General features: G+C 39.9%; 1 protein-coding gene across 6 annotated transcripts in view; it reads right to left on the reverse strand.

Annotated features, from left to right (window-relative positions):
* Positions 1 to 25,758, reverse strand: part of EVL (Enah/Vasp-like) — a 262,474-nt gene that overhangs the window by 94,630 nt on the left and 142,086 nt on the right. For 5 of the 6 annotated variants that reach the window (XM_072630243.1, XM_072630245.1, XM_072630246.1 and 2 more), the window contains exon 2: positions 3,812 to 3,980. In XM_072630243.1, the coding sequence (XP_072486344.1) occupies positions 3,812 to 3,980 (169 nt within the window). Of the gene's footprint in view, positions 1 to 3,811; positions 3,981 to 17,768; positions 17,913 to 25,758 lie in introns of those variants that run through there. The other variant, XM_072630241.1, reaches the window with a different exon arrangement.

Below are 25,758 nucleotides of genomic sequence, written 5' to 3' on the forward strand. Positions count from 1 at the left end.
CTGGAGTGGCTGTCCCTTGGGCTTATCTTACATAACTACAGAGGGCAGTGCTAAGACCAGTGGGTAGAAATTATAGGAATTTCTTCTTGATGCCAGACTTTCATCCAATGTAAGGAAGAACTTTCTAATAAATGGAATTGTTTGACAGTTGAATGAACTGATTTGTGAGAAGGTGAATCACCCAGTCACTGGAGGTGTTCAACCCTATTTGCTGAATAATGTCCTCTATACATCATGTGCTTGGGAACTCAGCATTTTAGTCCACTTGGGTTTGGGAATAGGCTTAAGAATAGTTCTTAATCCCCTATCATTTTAGACTTTCATTGATCCTTTGGTTTAATATTTACATAATCTGGATAATATGGACAAGAGACCTACCTGAACATTGGCCATAACCTGTAAACTGCTCAGTTGCCTTATCTGTAAAATTAGTGGTGGTGGTAGTGGTGGGCATTAGACTAGATCTATGGTTCTTAAGCATTTTTTGTCTTAGAACCCTTTTACACACTTAAAAAAAGTCCCTCTCCCCCAGCTTATATGTGCAAACACACATTTACCATTTTAGAAATGAAAACATCTTAGCATTATTATGAAAATAGTTTTGATCTCACAGATCTGAAAGAGTCTCCAGGACCTCTTAGGTGTCTCAAAAATCACACTTTGTGAAATGCTGAACTATATGACATTCCAGCTACCTTGTAGTGTTATACATGTTCCATGATCCTAAGATCTCTCTTACATGTGCTTTGCAAGTTTTGGTGTTAGGGAGTCTCCTAGGGAAATGATAAGTAATTTGCCCAAAGTGACACAACCAGTGCAAGTTGGAAGTAGAATCCGAACCCAAGTCTTCCCTATTGCAAGGCTAGCTCTCCATCCTCTGCCCCATGACTCTTTGGAAGAGCCCTTGGAGAACACCTGCTCCAGGACCCTTATTTTACAGAGCAAGTCAAGCAGTCAGTTTTTATAAACTCCTGCTTTGTGGCCGGCACTGTGCTAGAATGGAGATTCAAAGACAAAGAAGAAATGGTCTCTGCCCTCAAAAAGCTTATGTTCCCTTAAGGGAGACATACATATAGACATATAGGCACGTAGAAAATATATACAAAATAAGTAATTTTGTTAGGGAGGAGAGGAACAGGAAAAGTTTCATGTAGAAAATGGAACTTGACCTGAGTCTTTAAAGAAATTAGGGATTCTAAGAGCAGAGGAAGGAGGGAGAGTGTTCTGGGAACAGATGACAGATGCTATGACAAAGCATAGAAATTGAGATGGGATAGAAAGAAAGGCAGCTTGGCTGGACCTTAGAGGGTATAAAGGGGAAAAATGACAGGGAAGATATGTTTAGGCTAAAGTGTAAAGAATTTGGAATGCCAGAGGGGGAAAACTGTGAATTTATTGAGTAGCAGAATGACCAGCACTTCAGGAAATGCAGTTTGGCAGCTGTGTGAAGATTGACCAGTAGTGGGGAAAGAACTGAGGCCTAAAGATCAATTAGGAGCTCATTATAATAGTCCAGATAAGGAAAGGGTGAAAGGTGTGGTGGCTGTGGGAGGGGACAGAAGGGGAAGGACATAAGAATAATGATTTGTTGTTGTTAGGGTAGCTATAGAGTGCAGGGCCTGGAGTCAGGAAGACTATTCTTTCTGAGTTTTAAATCCAGCCTTGGGCAGTTATGTGGTACAGTGGATAAGAGCACTAGTGCAGGAGTCAGAAGGACCTGAGTTCAAATCTCACCTCAGACACTTGACACTCACTAACTGTGTGACCTTGGGCAAGTCACTTAACCCCAATTGCCTCATCCTGAGTCATCTCCAGTCATCCTGATGAATATCTGGTCACTGGATTCGGATGGCTCTGGAGGAGAAGTGAGGCTGGTGACCTGCACAGCCCCCCCTCACTTAAAACAAAGTCAAGTGCAAGTCATGTCATTGTTTCTCTGAGGGCATGGTCTTCTTCAGCAATGAAGGATGAACACACACAAATCCAGCCTCAGACACTTACTTAGCTATGTGACCCTGGCAAGTCACTTAACCTTGTTTGCCTCAGTTTCCTCTTCTGTAAAATGAGCTGGAGAAGAAAATGGCAAACCATTTTGATATCTTTGCCAAGAAAACTCCAAATGGGATCAATGAAGAGTCTGCTGTGACTGGAAGGACTGAGTTACCACAAATTGAACCTTTACAGTTATCCTCATCCTTCCCAGCTTTTGGTCCCTACCCCTGGAGTTGCTGAAATCTAGTGCACTGAGGCCATGTGAGGAGAAGGTACACCTTAGAAAATGTAGCTGCTTAACTGATTCAGTGCATAGTCTAGGATTAGAAAACTGATGGAAAAGAGGAAAGAGTCCTGAATGAGAATCAGGAGACGTAGGGTTTTAGTATCAGCTCTCTCATTAACTTCTGAGTAACCATAAGTAGGTCACCTTCCTTTTTTGGCCCTAAACTTCTTCATTTGTAAAATGATGAGGTACAACTAGGTGATTCATCCATAGGGCCTCTTCCAATATGAGGATTTTATGAGCCTGATAATTTTGGCAGGGACTTAATTACAACTATATTAACTAGAGTTGATTTACAGAAAGTTGTCTGGCAGAGAAAAGGCTAAATTTTATGTCAGAACATTTCAACTGGTAATTTCCAAATGGTCTTCCTATTCAGGGTTAACCTCCCTGCTCAGGTGGATGACTGTTCAGTTGTCTGACTCTTCATGACCCCATTTGGGATTCTCTTGGCAAAGATACTAGAGATGAGTCTTCCTGACTCCAGGCCTAGCACTCTATCCACTGGGCCATGTAGCTCTCCATCTCTACTTTTAGAGAATTTAAATGATCTGTGATTTCATTCACGTGGGCATTCTTTCTACCAGCACAGATCCCATGGTCCTTATTAGCTGCTGTGGTTGAAAAAAATATATCAGCTGGCAGCTAGTGTTCTGGTAATGAGTCCCTGCAAGAGCTGGCTGTCTCTTCACCAAGGTGAGGTGTCAGTGGTGATAATACCAGTCCTTGGAGGGCAGACCTCTCTCCCTTTCTCAATAGACATGGAGTATCTGCTCAGAATGGGAGTGATTCAGAAAAACATCTTCACGTTTAAACCCTTTAGCATCCATAAGTGGAATGATGGGTACTCTGTGTCTTTTTTTACTCAGTCTAATCTAAAAAAAGAGATAATACTTAGGTTTGACCAACTCTTGAAAGATAATTGACCTTTCAAGACAAAGAGATTGCTTAAATGAAAGGTAAATCAGGGGAGGACATTTATGTCCTGTTTTATGGCTTACAAAGCACTTTGCATGCACTGTTTCCACCCGGGAGAGTAGGTAGGTCAAGCATGATCATTACCATTTTACGTAGTCCTCCATGCCTGGAATGCTTTGCCTCCTGCCTTCTCTGACTTCCTTCAAGTCCCAGCTAAATTCTATCACTTACAAGATCTGCCACAAAGGTAGTGGTTCTTATTATTATATTTATATATACCCTATATTTATATCCTATATTTATATCCTATATTTATATTGTTGGCACAAGTTGTTTTCATGCGATCACCCCTTTAGACTGTAAGATCTTTGACAGCTGGGACTGGTTTTTGGGTTTTTCTTTTAACTTTCTTTGCATTCCCAGGACTTAGTACAGTGCTTGGTACTTAATAAGACCTTAATAAGGTGGACACTCTGAGCTTCTACAAACCATTAAGATCTTCTATCTAAAGCCTAATACACTGGGCTAATGATTGGAGTCAGAGATCTTGCTGGGTCTCTGTTTATGTCTTCTATCTAGCATCTCTATATACATAGGCTATGTATGGTTACTCACTTGTTGGTCTTGGAGCTTAACTCCAACGACCCTGAAGGTATTGCTGGCATTGTTGTGGTAGATGTTGATCCGGCTGAATCCCTGCTGTCCTGGTTTGATTGGCACCCATTTCTTACTGGTGTCATCGTAGACCATCACGGAAGCCCGGGCTTGGCAAATACTCTGTTCACTGGGAAGGAGAAGGAAACACAGATATCAGATCACCAGTCAAACTCCCTTTGTCCCTTCTCTGTATTGAATTAGGTGCGAGGCTGACCAACATAATGGAGACTTTCTCACAATTATGCCACCTAAAAGCCAAGAAATGGCCATCCAGGTGTCCGTGATGTAATAGGGGCAATTCCTAAATAAGGTTGAGAGGTTAAACTATATAACTTCTAAGAATTGTCTCCCAATTTTGAGATGCTGTGGGTCTACTATGACAAAAGTCTAAGATTCTAAGACTTCATGATTCTAGGATTCCATTAATAATAATAATAACTAGCATTTTTATAGTACTATAAGATTTTAAAAGCACTTTACAAATATTATGTCATTTTATCCTTACAATAATGCTGGGGGTAGGTACGATAATTATCTGCAAAAATCATAGTTTTATAGATGCTTCAGTTAAGTGGCAGACTTAAATAACTTTGCCCAGGGTTACATGGCTAATAAAATGTCCGAGGATGGATTTGAACTCAGGTCTGTCTGACTCTAGGTTTAATGCTCTATCCACTATATTCTCTAGCTGCCCCAGTATAAATGTATCCCAGCCCAGTATTTTCTTTTCTTTTTTCTTTTTCAAATTTGTTAATTTATTTGTTTTCAGTTTTCAACTTCCATAAATTCCAAATTTTCTCTCCCTCCCCAAGATGACATGTAATCTTATATGGATTCTACACATACATTCCTATTAAATACATTTTCACATTAGTCATGTTGCATAGAAGAATAAAAACGAATGGGAAAAACCATGAGAAAAACAAAACAAAACATAACAAAGGAGAAAATAGTTGCTTCATTCTGCATTTTGACTCCACAGTTCTTTCTCTGGATGTGGATGGCATTTTGTATCATGATTCCTTTTAGAAAAGTTTTAGGTCCTTACATTGCTGTGAAGGGCTAAGTCTATCAAAAACAGTCCTCACACACTGTGGCTGTTACTGTGCATAATGTTCTCCTGGTTCTGCTACTTCACTCAGCATTAGTTCATATATGTCTTTCCAGGTTTTTCTGAAGTTCGTCTGTTGATCATTTCTTATAGTACATTACATTTATATACCACAATTTGTTCAGCCATTCCCTGATTGATGAACATCCCCTCGATTTTCAGTTCTTGGCCACCACAAAAAAAGCTGCTGGCCCAGTATTTTCAAATAAGCCTATAACAATGTGATCTGGTAATCTTCACAAGAAACAGTCATTATGATAACACTGCCTCTCCAGAACTCTGCTTTCCAATGGCCAAATGTAGCCCAGAAATAGAAAGGAAAGATGCATTTGAACAGCAAGAAAGCAATGTCACCAAAACCCCTGCACAAAACCCATGCATTTAATCAGTCTTTCACTCAGATCCTATGGGCAGCTAGGTGGTGCAGTGGATAGAGCACCAGTGCAGGAGTCAGGAAGACCTGAGTTCAAATCTCACCTCAGACCCTTGACACTCACTAGCTGTGTGATCTTGGGCAAGTCACTTAACCCCAATTGCCTCATCCTGGGTCATCTCCAGTCATCCTGATGAATATCTGGTCACTGCATTGAGATGGCTCTGGAGGAGAAGTGAGGCTGGTGACCTACACAGCCCTCCCTCACTCAAAAGAAAGTCAAGTGCAAGTCATGTCACCATTTCTCTGATGGCATGGTCTTCTTTGGCAATGAAGGACGAACACATGCTCAGATCCAATCAATTCTTACTTTACACCGAATTCTAACAGATTGAATGATCTAACTTCTCAGTCCATAGCACATTTAGAAATAGGAAATGAAAAGTGAGAGAAGAGAGTTGCTATGGGTAGCCCCCCTTTTATCCCCCAAAAGAGGGAGAAGTGACAACTGAAAGTGTGGGAGGCATCAGAAACACTAAAAAACAAACATAAGAAATCACAAAACACAACAGCCTCTGGCTTAGTATAGGGGCAAGCAGCTCATATAGTGTAGTTTGTCTTACCAGTATCAGCATTACAATACAGGATAAAAATTGCTGTTTGTTATATAACTTTAAGAAATGGCTAGGATTCAAAACAGTTCAAAGAGTCTTCTCTTTCAAATGGCGGAGAGGTGTACATTTATACATGTGTACTGATCCATTTTAGAAAGATTTTTACCCCAGAAGACATAAAAAATTTTTAAAAAATATTTAATACTGCTTAAAGTGGCAAACTTGCAGTTATTCAGAAAAGTTGATTCCCTCCTTCCTGAGGGTTCTGAAAAGATATGGCTTTTCTAAACTAATGCTTAGTTCCTCAATAGCAATGTGAACCAATCATTCTAATGCTGTCTGGTCTCTTTGCTTCTTCCTTGGAGGTTGTAGGCAGGGGAATGATGGGGTGTGAGGTAGTCAATCTCCTATTGGTTGGCCCAGATTATATGAGATTTTTATCTGACATTTGGATGTGTAATCATCCATAGAATCATTGGACTTAGAACTGGAGGTGACATTAGAAATCACAGGGTCCCACTGTTATCCTACAAGGGCCAGAAAGGACAAGTGATTTGTCTGAGGTCACATAAACACAAAGTAGCAGGGCTGGGATTTGATCCCAGGTGTTTTAATTCTCAGTCTAGTTGCCCGTGTTCTCTCTAACCCCTGACCATCCCATAGAAGGCCCTTGTAAATAAGGGTTCTAGTCTGCCCTAATTTTTATATGGCTTTGGGCAAATCACTCTTTCTATGGTACAAGATAAGGAACGTTCTAGGCATGGGACACAGCCAATGAAAATGTGCAGAATTGGAAGATATTGTGTCTAGTGTGGGGAATATCAAAGAGAACCATGTCACTTCATCAGAAGTTTGCTGTTTTTCATCAGAAGTTGCTTGTTCAGTTGTTTTCAATTGTGTCTGACCCCGTTTGGGGTTTTCTTGGCAGAGATACTGGAGTATCTTCTCTAGCTCATTTTACAGATCAGGAAACTGAGGCAAATAGAGTTAGGTGACTTGTCTAGGGTGACATAGCAAGTAAATATCTGAGGTCAGATTTGAACTAAAGAAGACCAGTCTTCCTGACTTCAAGCCTAGCACTCTATCCACTGCACCATCCAGCTGCTTGAGCACAGTTTCATACCTGTTCAGTCATGTAGGTTGCTTCAGAGAGGGAATTGTTTGATTTTTTTTGTCTTTGTATCCCCATTGTGCCTAATACAGTGTTTGGCTCATGCAGTTGTTGAGACATTTCAGTTATTTCCAACTCTCTGTGATCCCATTTGTGGTTTACTTGGCAAAGATACTAGGGTGATTTGCCATTTTCTTCTCCAGCTCATTTTCCAGATGAGGAAACTGAAGCCAACAGGGTTAAGTGACTTGCCCAGGGTTACACATCTGGTAAATATAGGAGGCCAGATTTAAACTCAGGTTTTCCTGACTCCAGGCCCTGAACTCTAACCACTGCACAACCTGGCTTCCCCTCATCATACAGTATGTGAAGGGGAATAAAGTGTAAAACTGATATCTGTGAGGGTAGGAGGGTATCAGGTTATAAAAGGCTTTAAAAGCCAAACAGAAGATTTTATATTTGATCCTGGAGGAAACAGAGAACACTTAACTGAATGAGGTGTGTGTGTGTGTGTGTGTGTGTGTGTGTGTGTGTGTGTGTGTGTGTAGTTAGCTTTTCGTTTTAGGAAGATTATTCTAACAGTTGGATGGAAAATGGATTGGAGAAGAGAGAGATTTGAGGTAGGAAGGTCCAACCAGAAGACTATTGTGCCAGTCCAAGTATGAGCTGATGAGAGCCTGCACCAAAGTGGTTATAGTGTCAGAGGAGAGAAGGGAGTCTATGAGAGTGATTATGAAAATAGAAAGGACAAGCCCAGAAGGCAAGTCTTGCAGGAGACTAAAGCTTCTAAGAGACAGAGGAGAGAAGGGAGACAGGGAATTAATGCAAAGACACAGAGATAGATGGGGAATGGATGAGGAGCAGTTAGAAGGCCACTTTGACTGGACTGTCGTGTGGGTGAAGGGGAATGATAAGCCTGGCAAGGTAGTTCCAGCTAGGTTGTGACGGGCTTTAAGCTGAGGACCAGTGAGATTTAGTTAAGTTACTAGTACAATGTCAGGTAGTAATTCTTGCTTAAATCAATTTTGGATTCCAATTCCTTTACCTGTGAAATAGAAGTAGTACTACATGCCCTGCTTCCCTTACAGGATGGCGCTTGGGATAAAATGAGATTGTGCCAGAATTTTGGAAAGTGTGAAAAAAGTACTTTGGAAATTGTAAAGCAATGCATAGAGGAATAAAGGACAGTTATTGTCTTGGCCACAGTCGAGGATGTCCTGGCAAATAAAATCTGAGGAGGCAGGGAGCATAGGCTCTCAGAATGAGTTTGGAAAGGCCCAACTTGTTTACTTTAAGCACAAGAGAGGCCAAATGTAACTCTGGAAAATCTGGCTTGAAACCCATCAGTTAGCAAACCTCCCCCGCTGAGGACAAAGTGATTTGCACAGAGAAGCCAGGGGTTTATAAAAATAAATCTGCCTGCGTTTAGCCACTGGGCTGAATTGCGACTTGTCCTCAGAGCCCTGAGCCACCGAGAAGGAAAAAAAAAGAATGTTTTCTTTGAGATTTTAAATATTCATTTTTTTCTCTGGAGCATGTCCCTGGACAACCTGAGTCACAAACATAGAATTTGGTTGGAAGAGAGCTTAGTGTGGTTAGTCCAACTCTGCCCCATGGATGAGTTTCCACTATAAGAGCCCAGATAAGTGGAAATGAAGTTTCTTCTTGCATACTTCCAGTGATGGGGAGCTCACTTGTTTAAATGTTCAGCAGTAGGGCCTCATTGGGAGAGAATATCTTCTTTTGGTAACCTCTGGGCTTTGGCCTCAGTTTTGTCCTCTGGGGCAAAGAACACATTTAATCGCTTTAGATTTAATTGCCTTAAAGCTATTTGATTATAGTAATGAAGTCTTTGCCGATAAGTTTCCTCTTATCCAGAACAGTATCCCTTCCTCCTAATTCCTTTAAGCAATTCTCATATGATAGGGTTTCTAGTTCTCTCATGATCTTGATCAACCAATCAATAAACATTTCTTAAGTATTTATTATGTGCCAATCGTATAGGGCAGCTATGTGGCACAGTGGATAATTTCAGGAGGATCTGAATTCAGATTTGGCTGTGTGACCCTGGGGAAGTCACTTAAGTCTGTTTGTCTCAATTCCTCATCTGTAAAATGAGCTGGAGAAGGAAATGGCAAACCACTCCAGTATCTTTGCCAAGAAAACCCCAAATCGGGTCACAAAGAGCTGGACATGACCGAAATGACTCAACAATATGTACCAGACACTGTGCTAGGTACGGTGAGAATACAAAGACAAAAAAAAAAAAAAAAAAAAAAAGAAACAATTCCTGCTCTGAAGTAATTTACATGCTATGGGAGAGTGGGGGAAGGGAAGGAGAAAAAGGAGGAAGAGCTTAATATGATTTATTTTTAAATATATACATATACGTATATGTATATATAAACACACACACACACATATATATATTGCAGAATAAATGCGAAATAAATATGAAGTAGTTAAGGCACAAGGTAATTAGTTATCACTCTCTGAATGGGTTTCAGTTAAACAGTTCTCAAAGTCAGTAAGGGTGGAATACAACCTTCATGTTTGGTCTGATCAAGACCAACATTAGTTCACATTTTGATAGTCCTTTGCAATTTTGAAAGTGCCCTACATCCATTATTTCATTTGATCCTCATCACAGCTCTGTGGGGGTTAGGTTGTGCAAGTATTTTCTCTATTTTACGGATGAGGACAACTGAGGCTCAGAGATGGAAGGTGATTTGCTCAAGTCTCCACAGCAAATTAGTGGTGAGCCTGGAATTAGAGCCAGGGTCTTCTAACCCACTCCTCAGGCTTTTCCCCTCTCCCCCCACGCCCATACCATAATTCATCCCCAGGATTAAAAAGGAAAAGGGATGTTTATTTGTTCAGCATTTACTGAGCATTTACCTATGCTGGCACTGAGGATGGTACAAAATTTAGATAAGATACAGTCTCTGCCCTCACAGAACTTACCCAGGAGGAGAATAAGATATGATCACAGAAATGAATATTAGATAATTAAGGCTAAGAGAGGGGTATCAAACGAAGTTGTAAGTTGGTTCTATGGGACAAGGAGGGCACCTTGGCACTGACGGTGGCATCTTTCTTAGATATGCCCTCCTTGGTGTGGGGTACTCCTTCTGTTAGTGTATATTGCAACCTCCTGTGCTTTCACTGAGGATGACATAGATCAGATAGTTAGAAATGGATGAGGCCTTTGAGGTCAATTAGTTTAACCCCTTCATATTATCAATAAGTAATCTGTTCTCAGAGGGGGGAGTTAGTAATTCGTCCAAGGTCAGTATAGAGACAGGATTTGAACTCAGGTGTGTTGACTCCAAACCCTGTGTACTTTCCACCATGGTCAGTAATAAGGTGTACATATTATATGAATACGTATATAATAATATGTATATAACACTTTAAGGTTTGCAAAGTGCTTTACTTTATGTTATTTTATTTTTTAAAAAGTCACAAGGGCAGTCAGATGGCTCAGGGAATGGAACACCTGGAATCAGGAGAACCTGAGTTTAAATATGGCCTCAGAGACATACTAGCTGTGCAACTCTGAGCAAGTCACTTAACTCCAATTGCCTCCCAAAAAAAAAAAATCTAACTACCCATGAAATAATGAAAATTGAAATCAGCAGTATCAAGAGAATGCTATACATAGTAATAGAAATATTGTCCTAAGAACAACTATGAATGACAAATTCATCCTGAGGATCACAAATACTCAAACCAACTGGTAAGGACCTATGAAGGAAGACGCTTTCTATTTCCAGAGAAAGAACTGTTAAATAGAATATATATATATATATATATATATATATATATGGGGTGTGTGTGTGTGTGTGTTTAATTGTACCCTTCTCTAGGGTGGGGTAGGGAAGGAGGGAGAAAAAAAGCATTTGGAAGCACAGAAAAGCAGGATAACTGAAAACAAAGTGTAGAATTTATTACGTAGCTTTTTAAAAAAGTAAATAGTCTGAAATGGAAATGCATGGTTTTATGTTGAATTCTCTATGTTGCGCTGTGTACATGGAAATGTTCTTTTTTTCTTTAAGTTCAAAATGAATAAAAAATTAAAAACAACTCCCCCCTCCCAAACAAAAAACAAAATCTAACCACCTAATAACAATAACTTTCACTTCCACAGTGGTATACGGTTTAGGAAGTGCTTCAATCCATTCTCTCTTTTGATCTCCACCACCCCATGAAGTAGGTAATGTAAATCTTTATTTTTCCCCATTTTACTGATGAGGCAACTGAGGATAATATAGAGGAAGTGAATTGGCCAGTGTCATAGAGCTGACTGGTGGAAGGGCTGGGTCTTAAAGTCTGGTCCTTTGTCATGTAGAGCTCTTCTCCCTCCACTCTTCCCCCTTGTACTGTGATGATGCCCCTTGGTAGGGGCAGAATCTTGGACTATGGGGGTGGAGAGGCTGTCATTTCTAGTGTTGTTATTAAAGGGGAATCCTCTAGATTTATCCTGGACAACAGTGCTGAGCCAAGATCACCCAGACATCCTGTCCCACAATCAGGGTACCCGCAGCCTCACTTCCTTAATTGCTTTGCCCACAAGGAAGTTTCTGTTTGGAGATATCCACCCACTTCCCTAAGACACCAACCAACACCATACAGCTGCACTCAATGGAAAGAAATGAATCAGATCTCAAAATCAGCTAGTTATAGTCTTATCATAGGTTTAGCTAAATAGAGGCTCAAGGTCATTAATCCAAAGTTGTCGAACTCACAATCAGCCAAACTCTCAAGTGAAGCCTGAACTGGATTAAAATGTAACTGGGCAAGGTTTAACAAAAGAAATAATAATGCAATACAACACAGACCATGTTAATTTGTGGTTTTCTAAGTCAATATGTGGCAAGCACATTCACTTTCTGTTTGAGTTTGACCACTGATCTAGTCCAAATCCCTCGTTTTACAGATGAGGAAACTGAGGTCTGGCGTGCTTATGAGTGCAAAGATCATACAGGTAGTACATAAGAGATAACTTTGAAGCCAGATACTCTGATTCTAAACCTGTAGTCAACTGTACTATGGTGTTTCAGTCAAGGCAATCAACAAACATTTATTAAGTGCCTACTATGTGCCAGGGACTGTGGTAAGCACTGGGGATACAAGAAAGGTAAAAACATGATTCCAGCCCTCAAAGAACTCCCATTCTAATGGAGGAGACAAGATATATAGAGTCTAAATGGGAGGCATTCTCAGGAGGAAAGCACTTGAGGAACAGGCAGGGATGGGGACCAGGAAAAACCTCCTATATGAAATGGTATGTAGGCTGAGACCTAATGGAAGCCAGGAAGTAGAGATGAGGGGAAAACATTCCAGGCATGGGAGGCTGGGCAGGGGGGTGGGAGGTGGAGGGGACAGCCAGTGAAAAGGATCAAAATCAGGAGAGGGAGTGTCTTGACATCTGGTCCTTTGTCATGCTGTCCCCTGTACTATGAGGATGCCTCCTAACCAGTGTTCCCAGAGTATCTGGAAAGAAATCTGCAGAAAGACTGGGAAAGTAGGCAGGGTCCAGTTTGGGAAGAGCTTTAATTGACAAATACAGAATTTTATATTTGATCACAGGGGTGATAAGGAGCCTGTGGAATTTAGTGTGTAGGGGAGTGACATGGTCAGATCTGCCCTGTAGAATATCAGTTTGGCAGTCGAGTGAAGGATGGATTGGGGTGGGAGGGGTGGGGGGGAAGAACCAATTGGGAGGAAATTTTAATATTCCAAGGATGAGGTGATAAGAGCCTGCCCACATCAGAGTGGTAGCTGTGTGAATGGAGAGGAGACAGAGATGAGAGCTGTAGTGAAGCAGGAACTAGAAAGCCTTGAATTGAACAGAGGTTCAGAAGGAGACACAGAAAAGTAGGACAGCTTTGAAACTAATGTATTGAATTTGCTATTTTCTTTCAAAGATGAAAGCTGTACAAACAGATTCATGGTTTCACATACCGTACTTTGAATTGAATTGAATATTCATTTCCTGTCCTTTGTATATAAAATTGCTTATGTATATTAACTTTAAAATAACAGAAACATTAAATTCAAAATTAAAATAAAAAAAGATTTGTTGAACTTTTGCAAAATTTTCACTGACTAAAGGCAATAACCAAGATAGTGGGTCTTACTTAAACTTGAGTGTGAAAGGAGAACTTTCTATAGGCACAGGCTATACAGCATATATTACCCATATATGTTTTGCTGCTCCGGATGTTTCTGGAGGTTATTCATTTACCACAACACAACCATCATAATTCCAACAGTCCATAATTTTAGAGCACATTAAAATTTTCAAGACTTTTTAATAGAGTCTTTAAAAAGAGCCACTAAGAACCCCTCCCTTGTGCCTCTCTCCCTCTTACAGAAGAGAGGTGACCTAGGTATCATAAATGACATTTTATGGATAATAAATGATATTTTATGGATAGAAAAAGGAAAGTCAGAGAGATACAACGACTCAGTCACATAGCTAGTGTAGGGTCAGACAGAGCCTGTACTTGAACACCAGGTCATCTGGGTTCTGGGTTCAAGCACTTTCACCATTGTATTCTGCTGCCTCCAAATTTATGTTCCTGAGTGCTTAAAAAATATTAGGCAAAAATGATACAGTAACTTACAAAAATGATATAAAGAGGTAGGAGGAAGCTTCATCGGGCTTGAAAACTAGTCAATCAATCAGTATTTATTAAATGTTTACTATATGCCAGGTACTATGCTAAGCATTAGGTATATAAAAAGAGGCAAAAGACAGTAGCTGACTCCAAGGAGCTTACAGTCTAATAGGGAAGCCAACAGGCAAACAAGTGTATATAAAGTAAGCTATCTACATGATAAAATAGGAAATAATTAACAGAGGGAAGGCACTAGAATTAAGAGGGTTGGGGAAGACTTCCTCTAGAAAATGGTATTTTGGTTAGGACTTAAAGGAAGCCGGGGAGGTTAGTCATCAGAGCAGAAGAAGGAGAGCATTCCAGGCCTGGGGGGCCATAGAAAATGCCCGGAACCTTGGCCTTGGCTCAAGAGGATCTGAGTCCTAGCTCTGTGATTCAATTTAACTGTGTGATCGTGGGGGAGATCTTATGTGATTTGATTTGCAATTACCTCCAAAACAGGAAGAAGAATCCCTTCCCTACCTCTTTCCTGAGGTGCTGTGAGCGCCAAACAATCTAGTGGATGTGAAAGTGATTGGAAAAGCACCAGACAGATGCGGATGATTACTAAGAAACAAAGCGTTGTCGAAGAATTTCGGAGATATTAGTACTGAGCATTTGGAGCTCCTCTAGGAATTAGTGGAAGATTAAATACTGACTATTATTTTTAAAACTTTTGATATATTTTGGTATCAAACAACTGATTGGCATGAAAAGAGAATGTAAAAAGGACTTTGCCCTTCACAACCAAAAACAACTTGTTGACCAATGGCATCTCTGTGACAGAAAGGGTGAGATGGGAAGTTCACAGGCATTTTGCCCATCACTGCTCAATAAGCCTTCAAATGGTGAAAACAAATGGAATATAGAACTAGTAGAAAAGGTCACTCTTCCACAGGGATGAAAGCTACCCAAGGAAATTCTTTTTTCTGAACTGCTCCCAACAGCTCCCCTGAAATATCTGTTTCCTTCTTCAGATCTGGTCATGTATTAACTCTGTTCAATAATCTTCAATAGCTCCCTACTACCAAATGATTCAAGTTCAGACCCCTCTGTCTGGCATTCATTGTCACCCACAGTCTGGTACCACTTTGTCTTTTCAGCTTTGTATCATAGCATTCTCCTTTTGGTGCATTCTAGGTTCTGGCCAAACTAGATCAGTCTCTGCCTGCAATCCAGGCCATGGTTTCCTTCCTCCCACCCAATCCCCTCCATGCTCAATACACTGTATACCCTCCAGCTTTCTTGCTTTTGCTTATACCATTACCTATGCATAGGATGCCCACCCTTTGTCTACTAAATTCCTTTAAAGCCCAATCCAAATGCTATGTCCTCCTGTTCAGCAAAGACCTTCCTCATACCACATGTGGGTCTTTGCTTTGCACTTCTCTAATGTACCCAGCCCCGAGTCAGAAAGACCTGAGTTGAAATCTGATCTCAGACATTTACTAGCTGGGTGACCCTGGGCAAGTCATTTAACCTTGTTTGCCTCAGTTTCTTCATCTGTAAAACGAGCTGGAGAAGGAAATGGAAAACCACTGCAGTATCTTTGCCCAAATGGGGTCACGAAGGGTCAGACGTGACTGAAAAGACTGAAAAACAACAAATATACTTACCCTGTATGTTATCATCTTCCTTCTAATCTGTACAGTATTTGAGGGCAGGAGCTGTATATCATCTAAACGTTGTAAACTCCAGCCCCAGCACTTATCATGGTATTCCCTAATGGGGAAGTGCTTAATAAGTGGTTGCTGTTCTCAGAGACCAGTGTCCACTTTACCAAAGGAGATTCTGGTCCAGTGAAGAACTGATGTCTTCCAATCCCTGAAATGTCTCTTGGTGATTCATCATAAACCATATTCCAAGAGGAAGGTGGGACATCGGTATAAAACGATGCTGAGCCTCTGGTGTTAAGAAGCGGGTTCTCTGCCTTTGCCCACTGTCTGGCTTCCAGAATGTTGATGCACCTTACAAGCCTTTAGTTTCCTCATCTGTATCATGAAGTAACAGGGCTAGACCTCTTAAGCTCACTCTGACACTTCATGTTCTATGAATCTAAGACATCTTCCCTCTGTGAATACTTAGAACTGTTCCATAACTGGAGTTCAGTTCTAATGGGGATGCATATCCAGAAAGGAAGAAATAGTCAGTTTTCCCATCTCTTTCCAATGGAAGTCTCCCCAATTTTAGGTGATGATGTGGATAACTGTTAGTGTTCTTTAACCACATAAACTTGGCTATCTCACATAAACCAAGGAAGGAGGCAAGCCAGACCCTGAGATGTATGAAGCTGACACAGAAACAAACCTTTGCCTGTCAATGTACTTGCATTCACTCATCTAGGAGTCAGGAGTTGGGTTCTAGCATTAGTTTAACTGTTACTACATAGAACCTTGGACATATCACAGAACCACTGAAGACCAGAGCTGGAAGATACCCTAGAATCACAGAACCTAACGTTATACAGTGAGTCTAAGGACAAGCGTCCTTAGAATCATAAAACATAGGATGTCTGAGCTATTAGAGAGTTTAGAATCACAAAATGTGCAATGGCAATGGCTTTAGAATGAGAGAATATAGAATATTGGAACTGGGAGGAATCTTAAAATAACAGAACCAAAAAATGTTAGGAGGCTTTAGCCTAATAGGGCACAGAAATTCAGAGCTGGCAGGGATCTTGAAAACCACAGAATCATGGCATCGAAAAGTCACATGGAAACTCAGAGATCAATCGCACTTCAGCTATTCCTTCCTCTCCTTATCTCTCCCTGCTCTTTATTTTCCTTTTTAACAACTAAGGAGATCAGGGCCCCTTTTGATTACCCAAGCTTCAGCTTATTCATCTATAAGAAGGGGTTAACAATTCCTCACAGGGCTATTTGTGAGGATCAAATGAAATGCTGTGTATGAAAGTGCTTTGGGAACTGTACAGTCCTATACAGATAAAAGAATTATTTTGTTCCTCCAAGGATTAGGGGCAAAGGAACAAAATTGAAAGGAATTCTTCCCTGTTGGAGAGAGTGCATGGAATCTCAACCCCAGAGCAGAGCAGGAATGATGACTTGCAAATAAGAAAATTCTTTGCCGAAGTTTCTTTCTCCTTGTGACCCACCTTCCTCTTCCAGGAGAAAGTGATTGTTTTCACCTCAAATTTCTCTTAGCACTTTTTGCCTGATTGCTCTGCCTTGATCTGGCTCTCCTTTGTATCGGAGTTGTTTACATACCTGCTGACTCCTTCCCGTCAATTTGTAGGTAAGGCCTATATTACTTTTTATTTCTGTGTCCTCAGTGCTCCAGACAGGTGCCTTGCTTAGTACAGTTTTGCGGAATTAGTTTTTTAGAGAAAAGTTCTATGACATTTTCACTGTTACAGAAAACCACACCATTCCCCAATTTTACCCTCCCTGGGATTAAACCAGTCCCACCTCACCTCTCCACCCCTAGATTCAGACCACATTCCGGAAAATGCTGCTATGATGCCTCGGTCATGCTCTGTGCTCAGACGCAGAGGTAGATTAAACCTTTCTTCCTGCCATCTTTGTGACCCTGTGTAGCTGCAGAGTGACCCCACTTTACATAGAAGCCTTTGGGCACCCCAGTCATTGGAGAGACATAGAATACAAAGTCCTGACCTGGAAGTCAGGAGACTTGGGCTGGAGTCTCAATTTTATAATTTACTAGATATGCATTTTGGGTCACAGGAAAAGCCCTAAATGATGAATTTGGAGACAGAAAAGACGATTTGAATTATGCTTCTGGCAGTATCAAGTGCTAAGGCCTTAGATGAGTCTCTTCGCTTCTGTGATTCTCAATTACCTCCTCTAGAAAATGAGGACTCGGGACTTGGTTCAAAAGAGCTCTGTTTAGACTTGAATATTTTTATAATTCTGGAAATTCTCTCTTCTAAACTTCGCTACAGCCTAGCACAATGCTCTTGACATAATAGGCGTTTATAAATGTTTTTTGAATCTTCCCACTCCAACAGTCTAGACTTGATTGGTGCTAAATCCCTCTTCCCCAGGCCCCAGGTCTAATACTCACCCTGTTGCCATGGTCTAAAGTCTTGAGTTTAGGCAGTGCCAAGACTTTCACCTCTGCTACTTGGGGCTGAGTTTCAGTGGAGACCTAGCACCTTACACAGGCAACAGCTCTGGTGCAGACTCGACTTAAAACCCAACAGGAAAAGGAAATAGAGTTTAGCTACAAAGGGGAAATAGCCCTGAGTTAAAAATTGAAACTCAGGGCAAGAAAATAGAGAAACAAAAGTACAACTCCCCAGTCTCAGAGTGTGGGAGAGGGCAAACTAGAGATCTCATCCGGAAATCCTGTTAGGCAAATGTATTTTATTTATGTTGAGGCTGCACGTCTTAGGTATAGGGGGTATTGGGGAAGGTGAAAAGGAAGTGTTGGTTAAAAAAAAGTTTGACATCTTAATAATCCATGTCCAAATAATCTAGTCCAAATCACCTGAGGAAACTGAGACCCAGAGAAAGGCTTGCCCAACATCTCAAGGTTAGCAAGTGACAGAGTAGAAATTTGAAACCCGATCTCTCTCACATGCCTAGGGCACGTTCCACTTTATTGTGGTGCCCTTTGGAAAGATTTATTGTAACTTTAAAGGAGCTGGAAAGATGGATAACTCATTTTTCCAGTGTCCCTTCCTTTCTCTACCCAATATTCACTCATACATATGTCAAAGCATTCATTTACCCCCTTCACTACTGAGATGGATGCTCCGACACAGAAGACACAGAATAGCTAGTATTTATATATCACTTTAAAGGCTGTAAAACATTTTACATGGCTTATCACATTTGATCTTCACAACAACCTGATCAGTAGGTGCATATTATTATCCCCATTTTACAGATGAATAACTTGGGGCATCTAGGTAGCATAATAGATAGAGTGTTGGGCCTGGAGTCAGGAAGATTCAAATCTGGCCTCAGACACTTACTAGCTCTGTGACTCTGGGCAAGTCTATTTGCCTCAGTTCTCATCTGTTTTCTCCTCTTCAAAATGAAGGTGTAGCACTATAAGAACTTTAGGGGGCCCTTCCATCTTGGTTCTGAAATCCCAGGAATAGATCCATTAGTTTGGCACCACATGGACATAGCCTGACTGGGCATATAAGAGCTTGTTCTTTCACTCTTGAATCTAGAGGTCATGGGACTCTCTTCCCCTCTTTCTGCCACTCCTATACCCCATGACAACATCTTCAAGTAAAGACTGGATGACTGCTTTATGAAGATTATAGAGAGTGGCTACTTGATCAGTTGGATTCAGGGGTGGGGAACCTGTGGCCTCGAGACCACATGTAGCCCTCAAGGACCTAGAGGGCCACATGTGGCCTTGTGGGTATCTAAGGCCAAGCAAAGTAAGATCTTTTGCTGTTTTTGTTTTTACTAAACGTGCCTCTGAATAATGTGATTAAGGAGGATCTTCTCATCCATTGCTGGGCCTGGGAGTTTGTAGGAAGGTCCACACCTTTTGTTAATGAGACACCTGTTCTCAAGGGATGTGATGCTCTCTGACTCTTAAAAAGTATATAAAGACTCTGTGGTGTGGTTTTATTTTGGGGCTTACTGACTGGAAGTGTTTGTTTGGCCAGATGAGGACTCTGAGAAGCCACTATAGAGCCCTCCAGCTTTTGAAAGCCCACATGTTGGTGCTTCCCTCTCTGGTAACTATGGTCAGACAGTAGGACCTGTCTGTTGAATTGTGATGTATGTATTGATTATGGTCAGGCAGAAGAAGCCATGTCTGTTGATCTTTGATTTCTCTGTATTTTCTTTGAAATTCAGGGTGCTGACTCCCTTGAACTAGGTAAATGATATATGTGCTTGATTAAAGGAATGATATACGTGCTTCTTTAAAGTGATTGTTAACTCCTCAAAAGTTGTCTTTCCTTTTATAAATGCAGATCTAAGAACTTCTGATAGCAGGCCCCCCATGTATGTTGGGATGCCTATTGATACAAGCCGTAGCTTCCTCACCCCTGGATTAGATGATCTCTGATATTCCTTCCAACCAAGAGATTCTGTAATTCTCCTATTCTCTAAGAAACTCAATAAATATAATCATTTTTTTCCTTTTAAATAAAAGAGCTGAGGTTGGCATCCTTGTTTCATACCTGATCTTTCTAGGAAGGCTACTAGCTTATCCCCATTACAAATAATACTTGCTGATTATTCATTTCATATTGTATCGAAAATTCTAGGAATACCAATGATAGAAGAAAAAAAAACAGAAACAATCAGAATAAGGAATGAGGTAATAAAACTCTCTCTTGTTTTTTACAAAGAGCTAGATTTTGATCCTGCATCCTTTGCCTTCAAAATCCAGTGCATCTTCCCTCTCACCCTTCTAGGCCCATTCTGCCTTCTTCTCCTCCTTCACACACACTCTATGGTCCAGCCACACGGACCTACTTGCCAAATCTTCACACATGAAATGCCATCTCTTGTCTCTGTGCCTTCACGGTAACTGGCTCCCATCCCTCTTTGCATCTCAGCTTCCTTCAAATCCTAGCTCAGATATCACCTCCAAGTAGGTACTATTCTGTTCCCCACCAACTCTCCCCTTGAGAAAAGGTCAGGCAAGACTAGTGCTTACCTCACCCCCCAAACCAAATTATCCAATACCTGCTTTGTATATATTTTGCATAGGCCTATATACATCCATGCCTTTTTGTTGTTTTCATAGAATGTGAGCTCCTTGACATCTGGGCTTGCTTCACTATAGTCTTTGTATTTCTAGTGTATTGCATGGTACCTTGATGCATAGGAGTGATTAAATGTTTTTTGATTACTCTATCAAACAGTAAGGATTACAAAGATAACTAGTGATAATGGCTCATATTTATATTGTACCTTATAATTTAAAAAGAATCTGCGGTCCATTATCTCATTTGATCCTTCCAACAAGCACATCATTTCACTGAGGAAACTGAGACCCAGAAAAGATAATGACTTGTCCAGAGTTACACAGCTACTAGTGAATAAGACACAGCCCATCTTTGTGGAGTTTACAACATATTAGATGGACATTACCCAAGAGGAATAATACCTACTCTGAGCAACCTGACTGTGCTTCCCTTTGTTTAAACAAGTAAAATCTTTTGGTTTATATGACTGTGATTTGGGCTGTTTTTGGATAATACAGTGGAAATAATATAAAGAATATTTCTGGGATGCTTTTAACTGGGACGTCCCCATCCTAGACACTTGGGTTAGTATGATGTCTTCCTTTCTATCCCCCAAAAACAAAACTCATGAGAATAAGTCACCTGGGCAGCATGACATTTGCAAAGGCATCAGACAGTGACCACTCCCTCTCTGATGGAGTAGGCACCAGTGGTTGCATCACAGGAATTGTCCAAGTTCCCTTAGGGGGAGTTATTTCCTCTTTTTATCCCTCATCTCCAATACTGACAAGAACATGTGATCCTGATTCCAAAGCAGGCTTAAACCCCAAGATAAATGAAGAGAAGAAAATCCCCATATACAGAAAAATATTCATAGCAGCACTTTTTTGTGATAGCAAAGAATTGGAAGCAAAGTAGATGCCTATTGATTGGGAAATAGCTAAACAAATTGTGGTCCATGCATGTATTGGAATAGTACTTTGCTATAAGAAATTATGAATATAATGAATACGGTGAAGAAGGGGAAGATGCATATTAACTGATGCAGAGTGCAGTACGAAGAGCCAATAAATCAATATACATAATGGCTAGAAGATAAATGGAAAGAACCACCAAAAAATATTCAGTTGCAAAATTACGAAGAATAAGCATAGCTCCAAAGAACACACCATAAGCTCTCTCTTTTGCTGAAATTGGAGGTTCATGATTGTGAACACTGCGTATATTTTAAGACTTTTGCCATATGTTGATCAGTTTGGATTATATTTTCCTTTTTTGTCTTTAAAAAATATTATTTGTTATATGGAGTAGCTCTCTAGGAGACAAAGGAAGAAGGCTATTGGGGAAAATTTTTGTGATACAAAGAAAAACAAGCGGTATCAGTAAAATTTATGTTTTTTTAAAGGATATCTGATCCTTTAATCTCAGCTCTGATAACTCTGTCCTCAGAACTGCATTCCTTCACATAGTGTGGCAACTAATGTAAGAGTATAGACGTTTATTAAGCACACACAGTAGGCACTTTTGTCTCTTGGATAGACACATTCAGGATGACATAGACTAATGTATGTCCACTACGTCTAATCTGGCCCTGGAATCATCAAAAGTGTTGGTCCTTGTCTTGTTACACCTTGGCCCATTTCCCTAAGTGATCCAGTTTATCTGGCTTGGGGCAGTCAATCTCATTGTCATCTCAAGTTGATACACATTACTAGTATCCTTCCTGAAGCATCTAGCAGTAGAAGATTGTGAAAGAGACTTGGTATTGAGACCCAAATCTGCTACCAGTTACTTCTCTGTGACCTTGGGGAAGTGACTTGACATCTCTTTTAAGTCTCAGTTTCATAGTACAATCATTCCTTCTACATCATGACTTTTCCCAACACAGCTTCAATATATCGTGGGTTGGCAAAAGAAATTAAATGGGAATTTCTTGGAAGTTTTGCGGAAGTCAAAGACAACACAGGAAGACTACCAGACAACACAGAAAAAGTTTGGAAACTCAGAAATGCATAAAATATATGTATAGTATTGTATAATATCAACATATTTTTTTCTCTTAATACCATAATTAATTCAGACTTCTATGGTAAAAAGGGAGAGCCCCAAATTTTTATTTGGATTTTCCAGATCACAGGGGCATCATGCTCCTAACCTCTGAGATATGGAAAGGATAACTTTATTTAGACTTCAAAGGGAGCATAGACATCATCTGGTCCAATTTCCTCATTTTACAGAGGAGAGAAACTGAGGCCCAAAGAGTGGAAGTCAACTGCCAAAGGTCACACAGTTAGTAACTAGTAAATCTGGGATTCAAGTTCATACTCTTAGACTCCAAATCCATTGCTGTCTGTAAAGTGAAGAGACTGGACTAAGTTATCCCTCAGTTCTTCTGGTTTGGGTATTCTATGTTCTATGATTAAAATTATTTTTAAAAATTTTTATTTAATTTTTAATTTATACAATAAAATAAACATTTCCATAGTATAATAAAAAAGATGATTGCACATGAAACTGCAAATCTATTATATATACATATACATATATATATAAAATAACGTTATGTAAGTTTCTTTTTTTCCCTTTCTTTCTTCCCTCTCTCTCTCTTCCGCATCCTAGAGATGGCTACTATTATATACAAATATGTAAATATATGTAAAATCATTTTATAAACGCTTCTATTTGTCAGTTCTTCCTTCATAGGTCCTTCGTAGTTAATTTGGGTATTTATAATAGTCAAAATGACTTAATCACTCAAAGCTGATTTTAAAACATTATTGCTGTTACTTCCAAGATTTCTTACAGCTCTGACAGTCCATAAGTCTTTCATACATGTTCTCTTTAACTAGACTGTAATCTCTGTGCAGTCAGAGATTGTGCCATATCCCACAACACCTAGTACAGGACTGGGCACAGAATAGGCATTCAATAAATAGGGACTGATATCCCCTGGTTATTACTATTGTCATCCTAACAACACTCCTTTTATTATTTATGAATTAATTTTTTATATTGAATTTTATCACATTTTTATACCCTCTTGACATTTTTCAATGCCAACTATATTGCTCTACAATATTTTTTACTGATCAATTAATCTGAAAAAGATCTGGGGGTCTTAGTGTATAGCAAACTCAATGAGATAACATTATGATATGACGACCAAGGTAGTTAATGCAATCAGTTGGCTACATTAAGAGAGTTATGATGTTCAGAAGCAGGAAGATGGTAGTGCCAGTGGACTCTGCACTGGTTGAATTGAGTATTGTGTTCAGATCTGGGGACCAGCTTTCAAGAAGGATATTGATAAACTGGAAGGTGTCCAGAGGAGGGCAATCTAGTTGGTAAGGCCCTCAAGTTCCTGCCTTATGTGAGTCTGTTGATGGAAATAGAGAGAACTTGGGGATGAAAAAACTTAGGGAGAATATTATAAGAAGATAGGATAGATTTGATTTTCTTTGACTTTGAATTGAAACTCATTTAGGCTTGAGATAGCGAAAACAATTCTTAGCAATTTTGAGTTGTCCAAAGCACAATGGATTTCTGTGGGAAGGAGTACATTCCCTCTTACTGGAGGTCTTCATGCAGAAGCCGGATGACCATTTATTGGATAAGTTTTAGAAGAGATTCTTCTTTAGGCATGGGTTAGACTAGCTAGCCTTAATTCTTTTCTAACTGAGATTCTGTGACTTTCTATCTCTTTCAGACTACAGGGTATTGATCAGTTTTTATTTCAAAATAGATTCATGGTTTAAGCAGACCCTCTGTGAGAAAAGGAGGGGACCATCAGAAACTAAAACATCTCGACTTCCTAATGTGTGAAAGATGGCAGCTTGGTCCTTTGTCTGAGTACCATGGGATTGACGTAGGGAAGAACCTGCTGGGCTTTAGAGGGGCAACATAATATTGTGAGGAAAAAGGCTGGCCTTGGAGTCAAAGGCCTTGGATTCAAGTCCTGGTTCCACTACTTCCTACTTGTGAGCTACTGTGTAAGCCTCAGATTCCTAAAAAATGAGGCAATTGGATTAGATGATTTCTAAGGTCTTACCCTTCTTTCTTTATTTCTTAAACACTTAATTTTTAAAAAATTTTTTTCAGTTGTTATTGAGTTAGTTCAGTCCTGTCTGACTTTCCACGACCCCATTTGCAGTTTTCTGGGCAAAAATACTGGAATATGTTTCCATTTCCTTCACCAGTTCGTTTACAGATGAGGAACTGAGACAAACAGGGTCAAGTGACTTGCCCAGGGTGACACAGCTAGTAAGTGTCTAAAGCTGAATTTGAACTCAAGTTCTCCTGATTCCAGGGCTGGTACTCTATCTGCTGTACCACCTAGCTTCCTCTCTCTCCTCAAGGAGGCAAGCAATTTGATATTATACATGAACACTCATAAAAATATTTCCATATTAGCCATTAGAAAACAAAGATCATTTTTTTGGTAGCCAAGAACTGGAAACTGAGGAGAAGTCCATCAATTGGGGAATGGCTGAACAAGTTGTGGTATATAAATGTAATGGAATACTATTGTACTATAAGAAATGACCAACAGATGGACTTCAGAGAAACCTGGAAAGACTTATATGAACTAATGCTGAGTGAAGTGAGCAGAACCAGGAGAACACTGTACACAGTAAGAGCCATAGTGTATGATGACTGACTTTGATAGATTTAGGTCTTCGCAACAATGCAAGGACCTAAAACAATGCCAAAAGACTCATGATGGAAAGTGACATCCACATTCAGAGAAAGAACTATGGAGTCTGAATGCAGATCGAAGCGTACTATTTGTTATCTTATTTTTTTGTTTTGTTTTTTATTTTTCATCGTTCCTCCCATTCATTCTAATTCTTCAATATAACATGACTAATGTGAAAATATCGTTAATAGGAATGTATGTGTAGAGCCTATATCAGATTGCACACTGTCTTGGGGATGGAAGTGAAGAAAATTTAAAACTTCTGGAAGTGAATATGTTGAAAACTAAAAATTAATTAATTAATTAATTAAAAAAACCACACAAAAAAATCCAAGAATAATAAAAAAATAAAAAAGCTTCAATCCGCATTCAGACTCCATCAGTTCTTTCTGAGGAGGTGGATGGCATTTTTCATCATAAGTCTTTCAGAACTGTCTTGTATCATATAGTTGTGAGTAGCTAAGTCATTCACAGTTAGTCATCACACAATGTTGCTGTTACTGTGTACAATGTTCTCCTGGTTCTGCTCACTTCACTTTACATCAGTTCATATAAGTCTTTCTAGGTTTTTCATTTCTTATAGTAATATTCCATTATAATCACATACCATAACTTGTTCAGCCATTACCCAGTAGATAAGCATCCCTTCAATTTCCAATTCTTTGCCACCACCAAAGAAGCTGCTGTAA

This window comes from Notamacropus eugenii, chromosome 1 (assembly GCF_028372415.1).
Source record: "Notamacropus eugenii isolate mMacEug1 chromosome 1, mMacEug1.pri_v2, whole genome shotgun sequence".
NCBI lineage: Eukaryota > Metazoa > Chordata > Mammalia > Diprotodontia > Macropodidae > Notamacropus > Notamacropus eugenii.